This window comes from Diadema antillarum, unplaced genomic scaffold (assembly GCF_040938485.1).
Source record: "Diadema antillarum isolate AM-2024a unplaced genomic scaffold, OU_Dant_1.0 scf00000028, whole genome shotgun sequence".
NCBI lineage: Eukaryota > Metazoa > Echinodermata > Echinoidea > Diadematoida > Diadematidae > Diadema > Diadema antillarum.
In genome coordinates, this window is record NW_027270917.1 from 5,067,999 (window position 1) to 5,087,527 (window position 19,529).

General features: G+C 38.8%; 1 protein-coding gene across 1 annotated transcript; it reads left to right on the plus strand.

The window, feature by feature from the left end:
* Window positions 1-440: 440 nt before the first annotated feature.
* LOC139736935 (type 1 phosphatidylinositol 4,5-bisphosphate 4-phosphatase-like) lies at window positions 441-19,529 on the plus strand. Its single transcript, XM_071647612.1, has 5 exons — window positions 441-833; window positions 9,035-9,240; window positions 10,559-10,665; window positions 18,648-18,765; window positions 19,472-19,529. Exons 1-5 carry the CDS (start codon window positions 716-718, stop codon window positions 19,520-19,522), a joined length of 600 nt encoding a protein of 199 aa, XP_071503713.1. The 5' UTR covers window positions 441-715; the 3' UTR covers window positions 19,523-19,529.

Below are 19,529 nucleotides of genomic sequence, written 5' to 3' on the forward strand. Positions count from 1 at the left end.
TTCACAAGAAGGTTTCTCATCTTTAAAAAATCATTAAAAAGTTGGAATCTGGAAACCCCATCTCAAAGAAAACTATACCATCCTTTTCATGTATAAAAGTTACTTTACCCATAACTTGATGCTCTGGCCCATAGATGTACTCTGTATGATACGCCATATATTTCATGAGTATATTTTGCGAATAGGGAATTGTAAGAACATTCTTGAGTGGTTGTATTAGCGATCGAGAACCACTGATGGAATAAGAAACCGGAATTCTCTTTTCGAGAAAAGTGTTGGCTACCGCATATAGCTATTTTCAAATTGGTCTGTTTGGCTGACCATAGACCAAAAAAAAAATCGCGATCACTGGCATAGCAGTCCTGAACACACGGGTTGATGCGGTGTACGTTGCGTCCACACGATTCCAATGCACAGTCTAGTTCCATTACCGAGAAATGATTTTGCGTGCGCGCTCGGTGCCGTATTAAACGTACTAGTATGTGCGTAGCGTTCAGCTACTACTGTAGTATTGACATGCTGAACTCGAGCTGTGTCTGTGTATTACACCACTGCACTGTGACTACGTAAACTACACTACACAAAATATACACACTTTATCTCACACAGATTACATTCGAGATAAATGCCTGACGTCTAGGGAGGATTTTGGAGACCAATGTCATGTGAAACTTACGACTTGTGACGAATTTTTGCAGTCGAGAATACTACAATCATGGCGGACAGGAGGGACGAAAACGAACCCTTGTTGAGTAGTAGTCAAGAAGAGTATCATGAAGAGGACGAACGTATATCGTCACAACCTCCGCCGCTTCTCGCTATCCAAGATGGGAGTAAGTAGAAGATCGCAACCGTCGCACTTTACAATAAGATTTCTACCACTGTCACAAATCTGTGTGTAAAAGGAGTGTATTTTCAATCTAATTGTTACTTAGACCTATGTAACTAGAGTACTAACGTTACTAGTAGTCCATCCAAGGTCTACTCTAGATCGGTCTAACGTAAGTGTTTACATCAAGTAGTAGATTAGAACTATTACAATTGTAAATATAAAAAGGCAATTTGGGTAAACTTTACGCGTGTTACTGTTTTAGGCCTGCCTACCACAATTGGGAATTGTGTAGAAATGCACACCAGTTCGCTTTTGTTACAGAGATCCAACTTTTTTAGACTCAGTCTAACATTAAATTTCCTTCAAATTTTGGAGATGCTAAATAGAACCTTTCCCATATAGAACCCTAGCTAACTCTGAAACACACCCCGAATGCCAAATGCAAAGCTTTCGAGCTGTGTAGGGAAGGATCGATATTGAGTCACGGTAGTCTGGTAGTAGGTGGTACTGTGGTAGTAGGGGGTATGATGGGGGGTTGTGTTTCTGGACACTTGAGTTCGCGTGTGAAAACCCTTACAAACACACAGCCATGATACGCAGGGTGCCGATGTCAGGGTTGGTTTTATTCCTTGGGACCTGGGTGCGTCATTTTCATTACAGACGCACTTAAATACGCGTCCGGTCCCACAACGCTTGGTCATAGTATCGCGGGTGAGTTCCCAACTAACTCAAAGTACGCCTACATGTAGGGTAACATCCCGGGCAGTATTCGGTCACTTTTTTGCAATGTTTTTCAAACTAAAATAATACATACATAGATTCTACATCATACCTACAGTAACGTATATGTGAAATATCTCAGATTTCTTTTATCTCAATTTTCATTTTGTTAAATATCACACAGAACTTCACAAAATCCCAAAATATATCACCTAGGAAATTCCCCAGAATATGGTCACCGCGACCAGTATTCGGTCACGCGATTTGCACGATCAAAGTCAATGCGTGTTCAAGGCAGGTAAAAAATGCGTTGCGCGCTACCTTGTTGGCGCAAAATTGCATCAGCGACGTTGCAGTGCCCGTTGGTGACCGTATACTTGGGAATCAGCACTTGCATTCAACCCTGGCCCTTGTACATGATTGAGACACTGTATCGGCACGTACAGAAATTTTGTTTTTCTTTTGCGTTTTTGAGGATACCATCACACTCCAAGCTTGCGATAAGCAAAAAATCCTGTGAGAGAACGGTGTATTTCTTGATTTTTAGCGCTTTTTTCGGCGACCCGTACTCTTAAAACTGGGCTCTATCTGCGTGCTTTGGAAAGTAGTGCTAATTCTGCACTTTTGATGGTAAAATTTGGGATTTTGGATGGATTTTTGGAGGGGGCTAAGGGAGTTTCCTGTTGTGAATGAGTGTGCAAGTACAGTGTGTATGTGAATTGCTGTGATTTGCATGTGTTGTGACATTTGAACTTACTGGCTGGTGACAAGTGATAAGTGACCGAATACCGGTAGCTGACCGAATACTGGTACCCTTACCCTACTTCAAATTTCTTCAATAATTTGAATACTTACAGTTACAGATTTGGTTCAGTTGTTGATAATACTTGCCTGGGTACGTTTTGCTCCGGCTCATCCAGTAGTCTCTTTCTGTAAATATTGGAGACTTTGAATGATCCGGTCAAGAGAAATCTGTGAGAATGACAATTGCGCTGTTCAACGGATTTGAAACCTGTGCGCACGCGCTAACCGGAGCTGGATTGTAATGTAGCCTTTTCACAAGGCCTTCTCGCTGTATTGCATTGCTTTCTGGGCGTATGAAGAAGCAATATCCCAGCCGAGCACAGCAGCATGAGAGCACAGACCTCTGCCAAGCAGTTCATTTCCACCACTGATCTTGGTCTTCCACAGAAATAAGTGATTTTCACTCATACATGCATGCTGAAAATAGCCCAATTTCCTAAAGCCTTTTGTTTATGTCATCAGCTTCCAGCTTCGCGGCACCTCCCCCGAGCAGAGCACATGCTTTAGATCGGGTAATGCAAACCTCAAAAATATGTGCAACTTGAACTCTCAAGTCTCAAGTTCATTGACCTTACCTGCCAAAAGGTAAAAAATCCTTTAAAAATCCTTTAAAGATCCTGGAAGTTTCATTCATATCCATTTGCAACTTTTTGAGTTATTTTGCACACAGACAAATAAACAAAGAAATGAAAAGAAAAAACTGCTGAAAAGATGTTAAACTCCTTCCTTGGCGGAAGTAAAAATGAGAAATCATCTTGAATGAAAAAGTGCATGTACATCAGTCGTGAGCTGTCTCGGCACCGTTTGTTGATGTACATACAGCCATTCTAAACTTGCACCTGTTGGTAGTTTGCTAAATTGTACCATGTGATGTGGTTTGGCAGAGAGTTTTCATAAGAAATTTGACTGCAGAAAAGAAAAGACAGAAATGAGAAATCAGAGTTGAAAGAAATGTACATCGGTCATGAGCTGTCTTGGCAAAGTACATGCATTGATTTCAAAGAGAACAATATTACCGTACTGTAATGAATAATCAGGTGAATTATCCTGAAATTTTACTTCGTTGAATTGAGAATTTTGTTATCAACTGTGTTTGGGAAAGACTTCCTTATGTTCTCCCCTCCCCCACAATTATCCATACCACTCTACCCTACCCTACCCTTGTTACCTTACGCACAGATGTACGCACTCACAGTACTACAAACATTAGCAAATGGTGGGGTATGGGGAAGGGGAACATTACTTGTAAGCATGGACCTACGTAAGTCCATGATGTAACATTGTAAGGAAGACTTCCTTTTGTATGCCCCCGTACCCAACCACTTGCCAAATGTGCTTGAGTGCTTACATCTTGTGCGTATTACATAAAAATATCAATGGTAGGGTAGTGTAGAATGGTAAGGCGAAATTAGTGGGGGAGGGGACGTACAAATGTGAGTTGGAGGTCTATCCAAACACTGATGGGGCCTTGAACATGATTCTGCTGAGAAAATGCATGTTGTGTACCGGTATAACCAGGAAAAAGGTATATTTGTGACCATGCATCACAAAACGAACAAAAAATCGCACCCCTTGATTTTACGTGATGACTCGGAAAAGGTGAAATGGGTCAACCGAGTCAATATTGAGTTTTTCATATTTTCTGAAAGAGCTATCCTTATTCTAGTGTACATTATTCTGTAGTTTGAGATCTTAACATTGATGAGAAAGTGTGTTTTCAGCAGTTTTTCTACAACTCTTTTATGGTGGAGAATAGAAAGATTGGGCATGTCTTCGAGTCCCCTTCTCATATCTTGGAATGCTTTACACACTCTTCACTTTCAAGTCTACAGATAATAACTTTTGTAAGGATAACTCTACTACTCTGAAAGTTGGCATTAATCATGGACAGAATGTGTTAATAGAACATGCTTAATTTCAGCTTAATCTGACAATGCCTTCATTGACATTGTTGTTGCTCCCTGTACTTCAGAGCCTCTTTTCTCAGTTCACACTTTTCTAGAGTGTGTGCTTTCTTCCTAGTATTTAGGTAGGTTAGGGGAGTCCATTTGAATTGAGTTACTGGATAAGCTTAGAGTCTGCTCTTTAACTCTTTATGTGCCACGTTCGCACGTCCGACTCAGTCGACGGTGTGCCAACTTCACATATTCTGCTCAACACACAAAGCCGCCAAAACCGATCGATAAATCGCTAATCCCGCGGAACAATGAAAGCATTTCTCGCGCTTTTGTTCCTCTCACATACGGCTTGCATTCTATGTGGTGATTGACTATCAAGCGGTCTTCCCGACTAGATTTGCGTGTACATTGTAAGTTACTGTCAGTTTTATATGCAAAAGTCATGCCTTTAAAGTAATGTAGCAACTGGTCATTCAAAAGGCAAATTGAAAATAGATTTGTCATTCAAGTTTAATATATCTAAGCAAAGTTTGGCATTCCTCTTTAACTTTTCTTACTATTATGTCAACATTAACAGAAATTTGTAGAAGTTATACCAATTGGAAAAGCAGAATTCTTTCTCAAAGCATGACTACCTTCGTGTCTCAGAATAAACGTGGCACACAGGGGGTTTCCACCATGGCACATAAAGAGTTAAGAATCTGCCCTTAACCTAAAATTCCATGTCTGGTGACTTTTTGTTGGTTTTGTGATGCAAGGTCACATTTGTCCCAAAGTATGGTATTTGCTGCAAGTTCCCCATCCTGTTTTGCTTGGTGTGAGACTATTTATGGTAATCACCTGCCAATGCCCTTCACCATGTATCACACACATACATGTACACCCATCTTTCTTAAAGCGGGGGGTGGTATGGAATTATGGAATGTGCATTGAAAAAAATTCTCATAATTGATTACTGTAATGCTGTTGTTTGTTTGCTGTGTAATGGACTTCCAGTCTAATGAGTATGATTAGAAAGACTTATTAAATTTTGAATAGATAAAGGACATATTCTATTTTGGAAGATTTTTTATTCAGCTTCATATTGAGTGCATCCACACACCATAAGAAGCAATTGCATCCACATTTGTTATCAGGCAAAACAAACAAAAAGAAAACAAGATTTTTCCTTAACAGGGCTTGACATTAGTGGTGTCCCTGTGGCCTGGGGCCACTAAAAATTGATGCCGGGCCACCATGTTTCCTAAAGGCTATCTTTTTGGTGGCCCAATCAATCATTTGAAATTCAAAATGAAATTTAATTTTTCCTTTAATTTCCTTGTTCCTTTAATTTTGAAATTATATTCTGGTTTGACATGTGAAGGACAAATCTTTCAACATGAAATAGTTTGTATAATTTTGTCTTAATTTCCACAGATAAGAAGTATGAAGGGTTGGGTAGAATTCAGCAAAACAAAAGCAACAGTGTTCACTGTGGTGTAAAATTGTATCTGACAGGAAATGGTCTAGCCATCTTGAGATGCAAAAAGTTTATAAGTTTTGGAACTTAAAATTTGTGGCAATGTGTTGTGTTTTATCCGCATTATTATTGCTGTGGAAATGTCAGTAATCGAAGTTAAAGAAATTTAGAATTGGCATACTACATCGACCATAAAAAAAAAAAAAATGGATCTATATGTACATTAATTTCCACCTGTACAGATTAACTCATTTCCTTGGCAGTAGACACAGAATTGTTTCAACAGTGTTGTCCGAGTGCACAAGTTCACTCTCTTCTGCTTTACTGGTACTCATTACTTTGTATAATGCACGCATAGAGGGTGAAGTCCACCACTGGGAATGTTGTAGCTTCAAAGTGTTTGTGGGTGTGCAGTACACGTGATTGTATGTGATGTGCACGTAATGTACTCTGTGGTTAGTGCTCTTTGCTTTTTGATTACACAAGACAAGTAGCATGTAGGGAGAGAAGGAAGCAAGAAAAAGAAAGTACAACTAAATACCGGTACCTTGCTTTCGAACATGAATCATGCAACAGGGACTTACTGCAATTTCAAAGACAATTCATGAAATGAACACTAGTACAAAGTGTATCTGCCATTATATTGTGCATAATTTGTACATGACGGGTTTTTCTTATGTTCTGAGATTTATTTCGTTATGTATAGTAAAGCATTTTGTTTTTGTTTGTATTTCATTTGCTCTGATAAGTTATCATATTTAAATATTGTATGGTTGTATTATGTACTGTTCATGCTGGTTATACATGTGAGAGCGCCATGAGCATCATTCTTGATGGATTTCAGCGCTTTATAAGAGGCCACTGTTATTATTATTAATATTATTATTATTATTATATACAGGACTCCCATATGTTGTACAGGATAGGAATTTGTTGGAATGTTTTCCTTGCTCATAGATAAAATGCATACTGTATACGCTATAATTTTCGCGTACATAAATTTTCGCGAATTGCCGCTGTCACACATTTTCGCGAGTGGTTAAATTCGCGATTGGGGGACCAGAGAAAATATGAAGTGGCAAAGAAAGTGTGAATTTTCAACTTACTAGTAAATAAGAATGATACTAGTTATACACTGCATGAAAAAAACTTACCAAACTCTGCGATCTAGTAAGTTAGAATTCAACATTTTTGAAGTGGTTAAGTCCATCGCGCTAGATTTCTGACGAGTGGTCCCCTTGCGATAATGGATTGGCTCTCTACAGTATTTCTAAGTAGACGTGGACGTGCGTAAACAAGCTTAGCCAGTATGGTCTGTTCGGTAAGCCGTGACATGGTATACCAGTACTGAAATGTTCGTATCATCAAGGCAAGGGATTCATTTTGGAAGGTAATATTTTCGCGTGTTGTTAATTTCGCGAATAGCTCCCGACTCGCGAAATTCGCGAAAATAAAACCCCCGCGAAATATATAGCGTATACAGTAGTTTAGCTATAGCAGTGTAAGTGCTGTATTTCAAAGGTAAGATCCGTGGAATTGATAAACTGACTGAAATTTGAGACACTTAGCCATAAGGGGTAGAGACTACCGGCATGTTAAGGAAATACATGATGCACATCATTGTAAGTGTCAATCTGAATTTTTAAGGCCAGTGCTTGGGGTGGAAGAAATGGTAAAGTCATGCATTGCCTGAAGGTAGCATTTAAAAGGAAGTGGCAAAGGAGTATGGGGGTTCCCCTTCAGCTGAGGCTGTTACAGAATGCATACAATTGTATATATATATTTCTCTTACATGCCAGAATTGTAGGGCCCTTGCACTGTCTGAAAGGCTAACGTTCGTTCTCATTAATTTGCTTGCCTAGCAGGAGGGTAATCTTTTTGGTGCCCAAGGCAACCTTATGTTGGCAGGATGGCTTTTCATACACACAAGAAGAGCTGCGCACTGATGTACGCGTGTAGGGCGCTAGAAATTGGCATGCCCACAAGCACTTGGCTGTGGCAACGAAATCTCAGCATTGCAGCAATCAAGTACAATGTACCTTAGAATTTTGCCTTTTAACTGTGCAATATTGTACTAGGTCAACTGCCTTCACAGAAAAGTAGTAGGGATGCATGAGGGAGGGAATCTTCAAGTGAAACCATATAAAGTGAGGAAGTGGATGCCCAAAAAATGTGTGATACAGTGTATTTATGTACAGTGGATTAGCAAGTAGGTAGGTGAGCAAAACCATTGGTGAGAAGTATCTTACCCATATCTTTTTCCCCTTACTAACTTGTTCATTGTCTTAACTCTTGTTCTTAATGTGCTTTGTTCATCGATTGGCAAGGCCACTTGAGTGCTTTCTTCACCAATCAGTGAAGATGTCTGGACACTAATTGCCATTAAACAGAGAGAAAAATCTAATCCCCCTAATCCCTATTGTGTCACCATCAGCCTTCCTGTTGGGCTGATGGAGACACATTGCTACACCTGAATGAGCTTGCTAACTTTACAACAAGGTCGGTTTGAATTGGATTAGTGAATGCTGGTAAAAGAGCGTAGCAAGTTAAGCTGATCACCCAGGCCCATGAAAGGTTAAACAGGATTAACCAGCAGCCATTTTAACCTATTGAAGACTAATCCTTAGTATACTTGGTCAGGAGTCTATGGGAAAAGCATGTTCATGGCAAAATTAGCATGTCCTCAGCAGGTTAAAGTGCACTTGAAGTTTGTGTGTTTGTGTGTTCTTTTTGCAACTTTGAACATTAGATTCATTTCTTGAGCTGGTATATCATAGAGGTAGGAAATTCAGACCTATCCTCAGAATGATAAAACTGGAAACTTTGTAATGATGTGGGGGGAGGGGGGAGGGGGGGGGGGGGGATAAATACTGTAGATTTGCAGTGAATTTATTCGAACCCCGAAGAATTCCAACCATTGTTCTTATACAAAAGGGAGAGTATTAACTATTCTCAAGTGACATGGAGATATCCTTTATTCTTTTTCAAACACTCTGAAGCATATTCCAGCAAGATGTCATAGACTACATGTTGGGAGACATTATTCTTCAACTACTAGTATGCAAAATTTTGTGACATTTGCAAAAAAGATCCATACAACCTTATGAGACACACTGTCACGTATTATATTTAACTCGTATGTAGTGACGGCAGCACTTGTAAGAGATTGGTTGCTCTTTAAATCATTGAGAACGGGCTGACTTTGCTACGACTTGCATTTCCCATTTATAGACACTTGCCCGACTATACCCGGGACTCGTCCTTGACGGGTTAATGCAGCGTGAAAGTAAGATTTGCTTTCTTATTCTCTCTCATGTCCAGATGCTGGTGCATTGCCCTCTGCCCCGCCCCCCTTTGATGCAGAGCCCCCTCCACCCATCATGCCGGGAGAGGAGCCCCCACCCTACACCCCAGGGCTCCCTGGGTCAATGCCCATGATCAACTGCAGGGTGTGCCAAGCCATGATCAGCCTGGAAGGGAAGATGCACCAGCATGTCGTCAAGTGTGGCGTATGTCATGAAGCAACAGTGAGTGTCAATATGGAGTACCTAAAAATATGAAGGGGAAGGGGAGAATGGGAAGGGAGGTGATGAATTGTTTTCCCAGCAGAAGTGTTTAAACTCTTCATTAGTAACTCTTTAACTTTTGTCACATTGCATTGATTCTGAAACAGATGAACAGAAAGCAATAAATTTGCCCATAATATTGCAAAGCAACTGGAGAATGCATATGAAGTATTTACAGACTGAACAAATAACCTAATTGCTAAGAACCTGAGCACTATGTAACCGTCAATTTCTATCAGGAAGGAATATTCTTACAAGATGGTAAGCATGCTAAAGACAAAAAATAAACAAGAACAGAAGTAAGTATCTGGTCATCTGTTTGAAAATGATGAGCTGATACAACTACTGCCATGTTGTCTCAAGTGTTCATTTGTGGCATAGGATTATGTAGGTAATGGTAGATGATGTATTTAAGAATTGGATGTTATTGTTACTCAAATGATCATGAGTTTGTTGGTTTACAGTGACAAAGACTTCAGTCAGACATCACATGGTGTGTATTCACACATGTGTCAGTAGAGTGGTTAAAGTAAATATGAGGATGTTTGCAATTGTGCAAGTCTATATCCTTCCTTGTCAGCTGTGTGGAATATAAATTACCAACCACTGCAGTTCACAGCTACAAGATCCTACATTCAAACTAATACCACAGAGTACTTCCATGTGAATTTGGTATGTAATACATGAATCGAAGTCTGTGTTATATTTATACAAGATTGGACTGTGACTTCAAGTATTTATGTAGCACTCCTTTCATGTTTTCAGTATATGTGGTGAAAATGTTTTCTTTTTAGAATTTTGTGGAATATGAATATTTGATAGCGATGCATATCTTCATAATCATGTTGTTTTTGTGTTTTTTTTTGGTGTTTTTTTTTGTGTTTTTTTTTTTTGGGGGGGGGGCTATGTTGTCATTTTTCATTCCTCATGAGAAATAAATGAAATAATGGTAATGAGGGAGAATGCTCAGTGCTTTGACTGCATCCAGTTCTGTGACACCCTTCTCGTCATATTGGTTAATTTGTTGTTGCTGAAAAATCACTTGTTCTGATCAATTTCCAAAAGTAAGCATGGGTGTTTTATCCCCCCCCCCCCCCTCTTCGTTTTATGTTGTAATGAGACAGAAATGGCAATAATGTGTGTTAATCTCCTTATTTGAAAACAAAGTTTGGACAGCAGTACCAATGAGCAGTATAGGGTTTGGCCAGCTATGATAAGTTTCACGTCCTTCATTTTTCTCTCCCCCCCCCCCCCCACTCTTTCTTCTTCTCTATTATAGCCCATCAAAGAAGCTCCTCAGGGAAAGAAATATGTTCGTTGCCCGTGCAACTGCCTGCTGATCTGCAAGGCCTCATCAAAGCGCATCGCATGCCCGAGGTCTAATTGGTAAGCGCATTGCCTGCCTATAAAGCCTAAGGCTTACTCAGAAATTGTGAACTTGGGGGGGGGGGGGGAAAGAGAGTGTGGGCAGCATTGTTATTGCTGGTAATGACGTACTAATGCAGCTAGTAGTGTGACATCGCAGTGACATCAATTTCAAAGAAATGAGTAATAGATATTCATATTGTATTACAGGCAGTGGAGACCTACCTGTTTATGCTGAATACTGGTAGACTTGTACTTACACATGATGGAAACTTTGGTCTTGGCTGTTTTCAGCTGGGTATGGCAAAATGATATGATGATAGAAGGTTAAGCTACACTAACAGTATTATTAGTTTATGGAAACTTTGCTTTCCAGTCATGTTCTTATTAATATGCATAAATGCATGATATTCTGTACATGCATGAATATTTGTGTACCCTGGTAATACATACATCTCATAATATAACATAATAAATGTTTCAGAACTTAGAGAGGTTTCTACCTCTTGAGTAGATGCAGACTTGCTAAATCATCATTTATCATTAGATCATTTTGAAAGATAGAGAAAGGAGTAATAAAACTTTTGATAGGGAGCACTTGGTAATTACCATGTTTGTGAATAGGTATACCATCTTGGAAGTGACTTTAATATGGTTACCTACTGAGAGACATTGTGGCTCTGTGCTTGACAACAGGCATTGTCAGCTGTATACTTGTACTGTTGTTCTTGACAACAATGGCTCCATACAAGTAGCTGCTGGTGAGTGTGTGGGCTTAGCACTGCAAAATCTTAACAGGTAAAATGGACGCTGCGCTGTAATCTTGCTTGAGTCTCACTTCATACCTGTGAAGGTTGCTGAGGTATTGTTGACTCAGTGTGATATGGAGACGAACCTTGTACCGTCTGGTGATGTGAATTTCACGTAGAGGCCGGTATTCTAAAACGCGGTGGAAATCACCGCTTCTTTCTTCATCTCGACCTTTTATTAATACTGGCTTCCATAAAAGACCGTCATGGTTATTCACATGACCGGCTAATGCTGTAATTGGCACGTGCCCTGATTTAGTTTTGTGTATACGTCTAGAATGGTATACAGTATGTGTGTATATGTTGTGTATGCTGTTATGCAGTATACTAGTACCTGTCTACTCCGTATGTGTTTACATTTGTATGTATGTTACCATATACAATTCAATTCAATTCAATTTCAATTCAATTCAATTTATTTGTTCAATTCCACCAAGAAAACAAAGTACAGAAATTGTAATACCTCAGTATTGGGTGAAGACAAGAAATCAATGATTACACAAACATGACAGATAGCTAAAAAGAGTTAACATATACTAGTACACGAGGTGGAAAAGATAGGAGTCCTGCTGAGAAGCAAAGCTTGTAAATTGCAGAAACTCCTATTTACAGATACAAAACAAAACAAAACAAAAAACACCAGATACACAAGACTGGAAAATTCAGCCTGAAAACTATGTACAATATATACATACAATATGCGAAAATGAAATGATAATTGTGGGGGGGGGGGGGGGGGAGAAAGCACACTAACGGATGTTAAAAGAAAAAAAAAATGTATTTAAAACAGAATACGGGATTGAATAATGGGAAGGAAAAAAATTACTTGGACTTGAACACACAGTTACAGGGACAAGAGTAAAGAGGGTGAAATAAAGGCAATGACTTACAAGATATCCAGTGCTTAACTAAGATGTAGCTCAGCATTAATCAATGAAAAAAAAAATGTATAACATCACCAATAAAGCAGATTATATCAAAAAGCCTACATATATCAGGGGGGCGTTTCATCAACGAGTTCGTCGGAGGTTTTCACCGACGAATTTGCTATCAGCCAATCAGACGCAAGGATTTACACAGACAACTGTTAAAAGCTAATGAAATCCTTGGTCTGATTGGCTGATAGCAAATTTGTCGGTGAAAACTCCGACGAACTCGTTGATGAAACGCCCCCCTGATTATTCATAAAGATGTGAATTTAACACTCAGCCCTATTTAGAGATTACAATTTATTGAACTTTATCAACAGTGGAAACACATGTATGTATTCCCTCTGACAAATTTCAGTGTAAAAACTAAAAAAAAAATATACAGGTTCAAATTTCAATACACAGAAGGACAAAATATTTGACACAAGTTGTATGTCACACAAATCTTTTGAACAGTAGGACCTCAGTAAACAACAATTTGAAAAAGGTCCCAATTGCTATTCATAAAACAGACTCACATTATGCACAAAAATGTATATTTATAACTATGCAAGTTATTTCATCTGAAGTACAGTAATACAAAAATAGCATTTGTGGCAAAAAACAAAAAACAAAATCAAAAAAATTTGTGTACTTCCTCTATGTGAATTGCGTGGTACAAAAATGCACATGAAATATTACCTGCTATAAAGTTGTCTTTTGAATATAAATAGTTTGAAGCTGTTTAATGCAGTATTGTAAAAGTGGAAATTTTCGCGCATTTCGCGGAACCAGAAACTAGCACGAAAATAAAAGCATGCAAATATTTTTGCTTGCCGTATGTTCCAGTATTTGATGTCTTGATTCCGTGGAATTAAAAGCATGCAGAATTCTTCTTACCTGGTCGAGTGCAAAAATTAGTTGCGCGAAAATATCAACTTTTACAGTATATCAAACCTAAGATACATTTCTTGGAAGCTCATGATTATCATGTGACCATAGTTAGTGGGAATGTAGGCATGCAGTTATAGAAGGCCATTTTGATTGAATTGCTACGACACGACAATTCCTGTTCTGTTCCATGGAAGTTGTGTCATTCAAGAAGAGGAAACCAATTTCAATTTCAATACCATTGCCAGCCAGGATGTACTTCAGCCATATGACCAAGTGTTTCTGAATACTTACATAATGTAGGGGCAAGAATGAGAGTTACCTGTAGGGGGAGGGACGGGGAGGGAATTCCCAAAAGACATGTTTGATGCACAAGTACTGGTTGCATTAGGAATGTGCTGCACACACACAGTCCTCGTGATATACATGTATAACACGTGGATGTACAATGTACAGTTTCTTTGTCTGTAGATACAACATACAATGAATGTGAACATGTGACTATAAGCTGCTACTCAACACATCTATTGATATGTACAGGCTTTATAGAGATATACATAGCATGACAAATTTGTAGATAATTTCTCCAATGTAGAACTTATGCTTTGGTGTAGTTTAAAATTATTTTTGTGTGCAACGTAAGGGCAATGCATGATTACAACTTCAACCTCAATAAAATGTGTTTGCACTGCTTTACAGTTCTGAGCTAAGATAACTGCTCTCCTACAGGCAGATGATGTCAGGGAAAACTATCCCTCTCAGATGTGGTGTTCAGGTTCAGGGGATGTCAAACCCCGTGTCCTCTAGTTTTGAGTGTTGACGGGAATGAGTTGATCATCACTCATGGATGTCAGTGAGGTTGTTGTTTCTTGGACCATGTTTCAGGGGGCATCATACATTGTGCATACTGACAGAAACACCACAGTCATGGAGTGACAGCTATAGTATGCAATGGTCTGCCAGTAATAAAAGAAGTACAAAGTCCGTGATGTAATGGAGGAACTTGAATCTGCTTATCACAAACAGAAATTATGTGATATATGGCTTCACTGTACTACAGTAGGAAACAATATTGACCTACAGTACAATACAAGTATATCTCTCTTATTACGATGTAGCAACCTGAATCCTTTTACCATGCAAACATAAAACAAAAAGCAAACAAGGAAATGAAGAGAACAAAAGTAAAAGCCAATGGTAAAACATCACATCATGCTCTTGTATGGATTGCCCTGTATTGTACAATATATTATTCGAACATCAGCTGCAGTGTATGTAGGGCCTACATTGTCAGAATGATTCAGCCATTTTACTGTGCCATGCAATATCCATTTTATGCTTTTCAAAGGGAACTTAAAGGGACTTTAAAGATGCCACTACATAATAAGTACTACAACTACCGTTTGAAATGTCTCAAATTTGTATTGTCCATGTAACATGAATATCAAAATGGTGTATGACTAGAATTTTATCCAATGCCTATCTAAAAGTATGGTGTACATTTTGCACATGTACACTAGAAAGCTTGTTGTGAAAAGAGAAAATGGTTGATTTTCATTGATTTTCTTTCAATTTTATGTGAAAAACAAAGCGCTTGAAATGTCAGGGTCATGACATCTCTTGAAAGCAATTTCATGATTTCCTTTCCGCATAACCTTTCTCTGTCTCAATTCCTTCTCTTGCGGATGGCTTGGTTGAATGTCCTTATAACCCACTGTGCCTTGGGGAATGTTTGTTGCCAAAACTCTCATCTTATTGAATAGGCACCACTGAATTTTACTGTGTATTCTACTGGATATTAGAGAAAATTTGATGGAATTGATGAATTCATAAACTCTTTACAAAATCAAAATATTGATTTTTTTATTATTTTTTTTTGTATGCCAATATGAGAGGGAAATATTGAGGAATACATTATGAAATTTGATAGCTGGTAAGAGACTTTTCCAAGATCAGCAATAGGAACAAACAATTCTGCATAACAAAGCTTAAAGGGATGAAATCAGCAATAGAAACAAACGATTCTGCATAACAGTGAGCTCTAAGGGATGGTTTTGGTTGAGATGGGGGGAATTCAGATTTGAACTTTTCCAAGATTATTGGAAACCACCTTTGAAAAATGAAAAAAAAATACAATTCTGAAGAAGAGTTCAAAATTCAAACAAATCGGTTTTGACATTGCTGAGATATAAAACAACAACAAACAAAGTGCTCGTAATAAAAGGTTGGTCCCACATTTTATTAGGACCTCTTTGTCTTTGGATATCTCAGTGCTTTCAAATCCAGTTTTCATCAGATAAACTTTGAATTCCTCTAGTATTGTATGCTTTTTCAAGAGGTTTCTCATCATCTCACAAAAATAGTTGGAAACCTGAAGCCTCATCTCAACCAAGACGATATCATCCTTTAGATTTTTTTTTAAAACTCTACCTTATAAAATATTTGCAATGAATAGTACTTGAAGGATGGGGGTGGGGGGGGGGGGAGAAATTATTATATGAAGATAGAGCAGTTGAACCCGAAGGGTTTGTAGGCATCAAATGTATCGGAGTCATTTGCTTATGTTTATTGTGCCCTGTGATGATTAGTGCACATCAGCACGAAATGCACTGCACTAGTGGTTACATGTACATCAGTAGAAGGTAACCTGTGTGGCTGAATCCTGCTTAAACCCCCCCCCCCCCCCCCCCCACACACACACACACACACATACACCACTATCAACACTTTCATCACCACCTACCACCACAAGAATAGAGAACAATGAAATAATATAAACTTGATCAAGATCACTAAATTTGAACCTCACAGTGTAGTTGATATGTTCTCTTGATTTCACGAATTGCATTCCAAATCATGTCATTCATGATGATGTGCATTGTAGATTCTCCTACATGATATTCGTAAACCTTGGGCCACAAAATAAACATTGCAGTCCATCGCAAAATGGCACAAAGTAATGTATGCTTACTTTATGTCCATGACGTCACCTACAGAAGTTTGCATTGTGTGCTTGCGTAGTACATATGAAAATAGCTCACAGATTTGCTTGGTAATGAATAGCCCCAGTTGTGACCTGCTGTGTATACATCATTACATGTCTGTTTTAAGTTAACTCTTCCAGACAATTCTGCTGTCTACCAAGAGTGTTCGTATCCGGCAGTTGATTGGGACTTTACAGAATGCTTGTATTGGAAAGCTTACACTTGCATGAAAAGAATTCAAGGATTTTTGCTTTCATTCTCGTCCTTATGTCCGATTATGAAGCAGCAGAGACTTCAGATGCACTTGTTTTCAGTTTCACTATACTGTATATTCATATGTAAATATGCACTCTCAACGATGAAGCAGTAGATTTACATTTTGTAATTCACTCTTTTTGGCTGTGGACACCCCAGTTGACTGCAAACGTCACAAGCATTGCATGTACTGGAATGCATACTTTCTCCTCAAAATACTCTTTCCCAAATGTTTCATTAATTTTGTAAATACTAGTGCTGGCAGTACTGGCCAAAATAGTTCTTCCATAATGTGAGCACATTAGACATTCGTGCAATGCCATCTAATTTTAGGAGCACTTGGTGGATATTTTAGTGCATATCACACCCACTATCTGATACGGGGAACTGTAGATTTCTGTGAAGAAAAAGAGCTCTTTTCCAGATTGAAATATTACAAATAACAGTGAATTTAGTTTCCTTTTCTGAAAAGATGGGACACAGCTTCATGTTTCCGGATGCACTGACAAGGTGGCGTCTAACAAATGAAATCTCCCCATGTGGACAAATTATGCATGTTGATTGTGTGTTTATAAAGCACGTCAGTTCAGGGTCAAAGTACATGTGTACATGAGATCTTGTGATGGTGTGTCTTTTATCACACCCTCTTACTTGATTTGATGGGTCAAAGGTCAGGGGGCAAACTCCACTAGTGTAGTTGGCACTGATCTGTCATGTTTCTGTCATGGGCATCTTTTTCATACAACTTTGTTTCGTTCCCAGACAGGCAGAAGGCTGGGAAATGTATACGCAAAAGTGGCAATCTAAATGTTGTATTATTACAGTCCAGATATAAAAACATTTTAGCAGCTCTATACACTTGTACATAATAACCCAGTCATTGTTATCAGGAAACACTATGTGTACAGTATGTACAGTCAAACCTGCCTTAGCGGCCACCTGTCTATAGCGGCCACTGCAAAATCCCCCCGAGAGAAAAGCCCTGTTAAAGACCCTGTGTATAGCGGCCACCTCTCTAACGCGGCCAGCGGCCACAAATTTTGTTTCCCGCGGGAGATATTAAGCTGTCTATAGCGGCCAAAAACCCAATGGAGCCGTAGCCAAGCCGATAATTCAGCGTATTTTTCTGTTTAGCCGTGCGAGCAACGTTCAGTGGTCGCCACCGCTGCATTCATCCCTCATTCAGTCCTAATAATATACGATTCTTCACGACAATAAACATGCTACTGTGCAACAATTTCATATACACCGCCATGGTTAAATGCATGAAACGAACGGTGTATGCATACGTACACACATACACTGTACATGTACATGTAAGGATACAATGATGATACATGTACATGTAAGCAATGCACACAAAGTTGGATTACCTGTCTATAGCGGCCACCTGTCTATAACGGCCACTTTTTCCGTCTCCCTTGGGTGGCCGCTATAGACAGGTTTGACTGTAAATGTATTATGTGGACCCCTATGGAAGCCAGCTCTGCTGATCAGGGTGTTCCACCCCATGAAGTGGCAAGAAATTCAAATCAAATCAAATCAAATTAAAATCAAATCAAATCAAATCAAATCAAATCAATGTGATAGTGAAATGAGGATCCAGCTTGCATTGCCTAAAAACCTCCTTGCCAGCCACTACGCTACAATTTGTATGTACTGTTGCTGAAAGCAAATTCCACTTTTACTGTTAAGTGTTGGGGCATGTTTTACGCATGTGGACTTGCCAACTACATTCACTTGAGTGGAGGAGAGGGAAAGTTGTATTTGATTGGACAAAGAAACAATAGTTACTACTTTAATACTGTTATTCACTGGTAACAAGCATAATTGACAACTGGACACCATCTGAAACAGCTATTCATATTTATTATTTAGTGTGTTCATATAATATTTTCTTTTAATCCAGTAGAGTCTGTTTAAGTGATGATATGAATGTACAGTTTAAAGGTGAAGTTAACCATACAACTCTGAAGACTAATCATATCACTGTTCTTGTCATTACTGCTGTCCAGTTATTAATATTCATGATCATATTAACATTATTATTTTTAGCATTGTCAGTGTCACTATTCTTTTTGTGCTATATGCTCCCACCACCGTTACTACTACTGCTACCAACACTACTTCTTCAATTCAATCCCTCAATATTGCAGCAAACGCATCATCAACCTGCAGTCTGCAATGTTCCCCCATGGTGCCCCAACCACAACAACGCTGACGACGATATCTGGCTACAGGATTGTCTGCGCCCACTGCAATCAGTGGTTCCGCGTGAGTAGACATGCACCTCTTCCACAGGTCACACATTGTTTACCGTTGTGTAACTGGTGATTTTTACAATCTTGAGAGAGTGCCATTCCAAGCATTCTCTGTGTTTATCATACCAGCTTTGGTTGTAATTTTTGTTCTTATCTTCATAGATGAAAGTTTGCTTTTGAATGCATCTTTGACATGCCAAATTTGATGTGTTATTATCACATACCGTAGATCCACAAAATACTCACTCTTACTGGTAATTGCTGCATCTTAGCCGTATAATGGGACTAGAAGCAAATTGGTTTTAGATTTTGTGTCCTGCCATCTTTATGGTCCACTTTAGTATTGTTTCATACCTCAATTGCTTGAGAGTTACTAATGATGGTTTCACAAACCTATGTGTAATGTGATTTGTGGACAACCCTGCAAACATAGGATACATTAATTTTATCATGTGCAAAGGTCAGAACAGCTTGGAGGGTGTTGGTTACTAATGGTGATCAAAAATACACCACCTTTAAAAAAAACTTTAGTCAAATTTAGGTCAGGAATCTTCAGTTTCAATATGAATCACTGATTTCCTGTGTTTACTGTTAAAAAACAAATATGTGACAGAATTCAATCACACATGTTGGATAAATTCAATGTATAACTGAGTTGTGATTTGGGCAGTAGACATTCTAGAGGTGACACTTTCTTCTTGTCATTCTCACTTCAACAGTTTCCTCATCACTATGCCCTGGCCAGATGCCCTTACTGCAGAAAAGTGTAAGTTACCG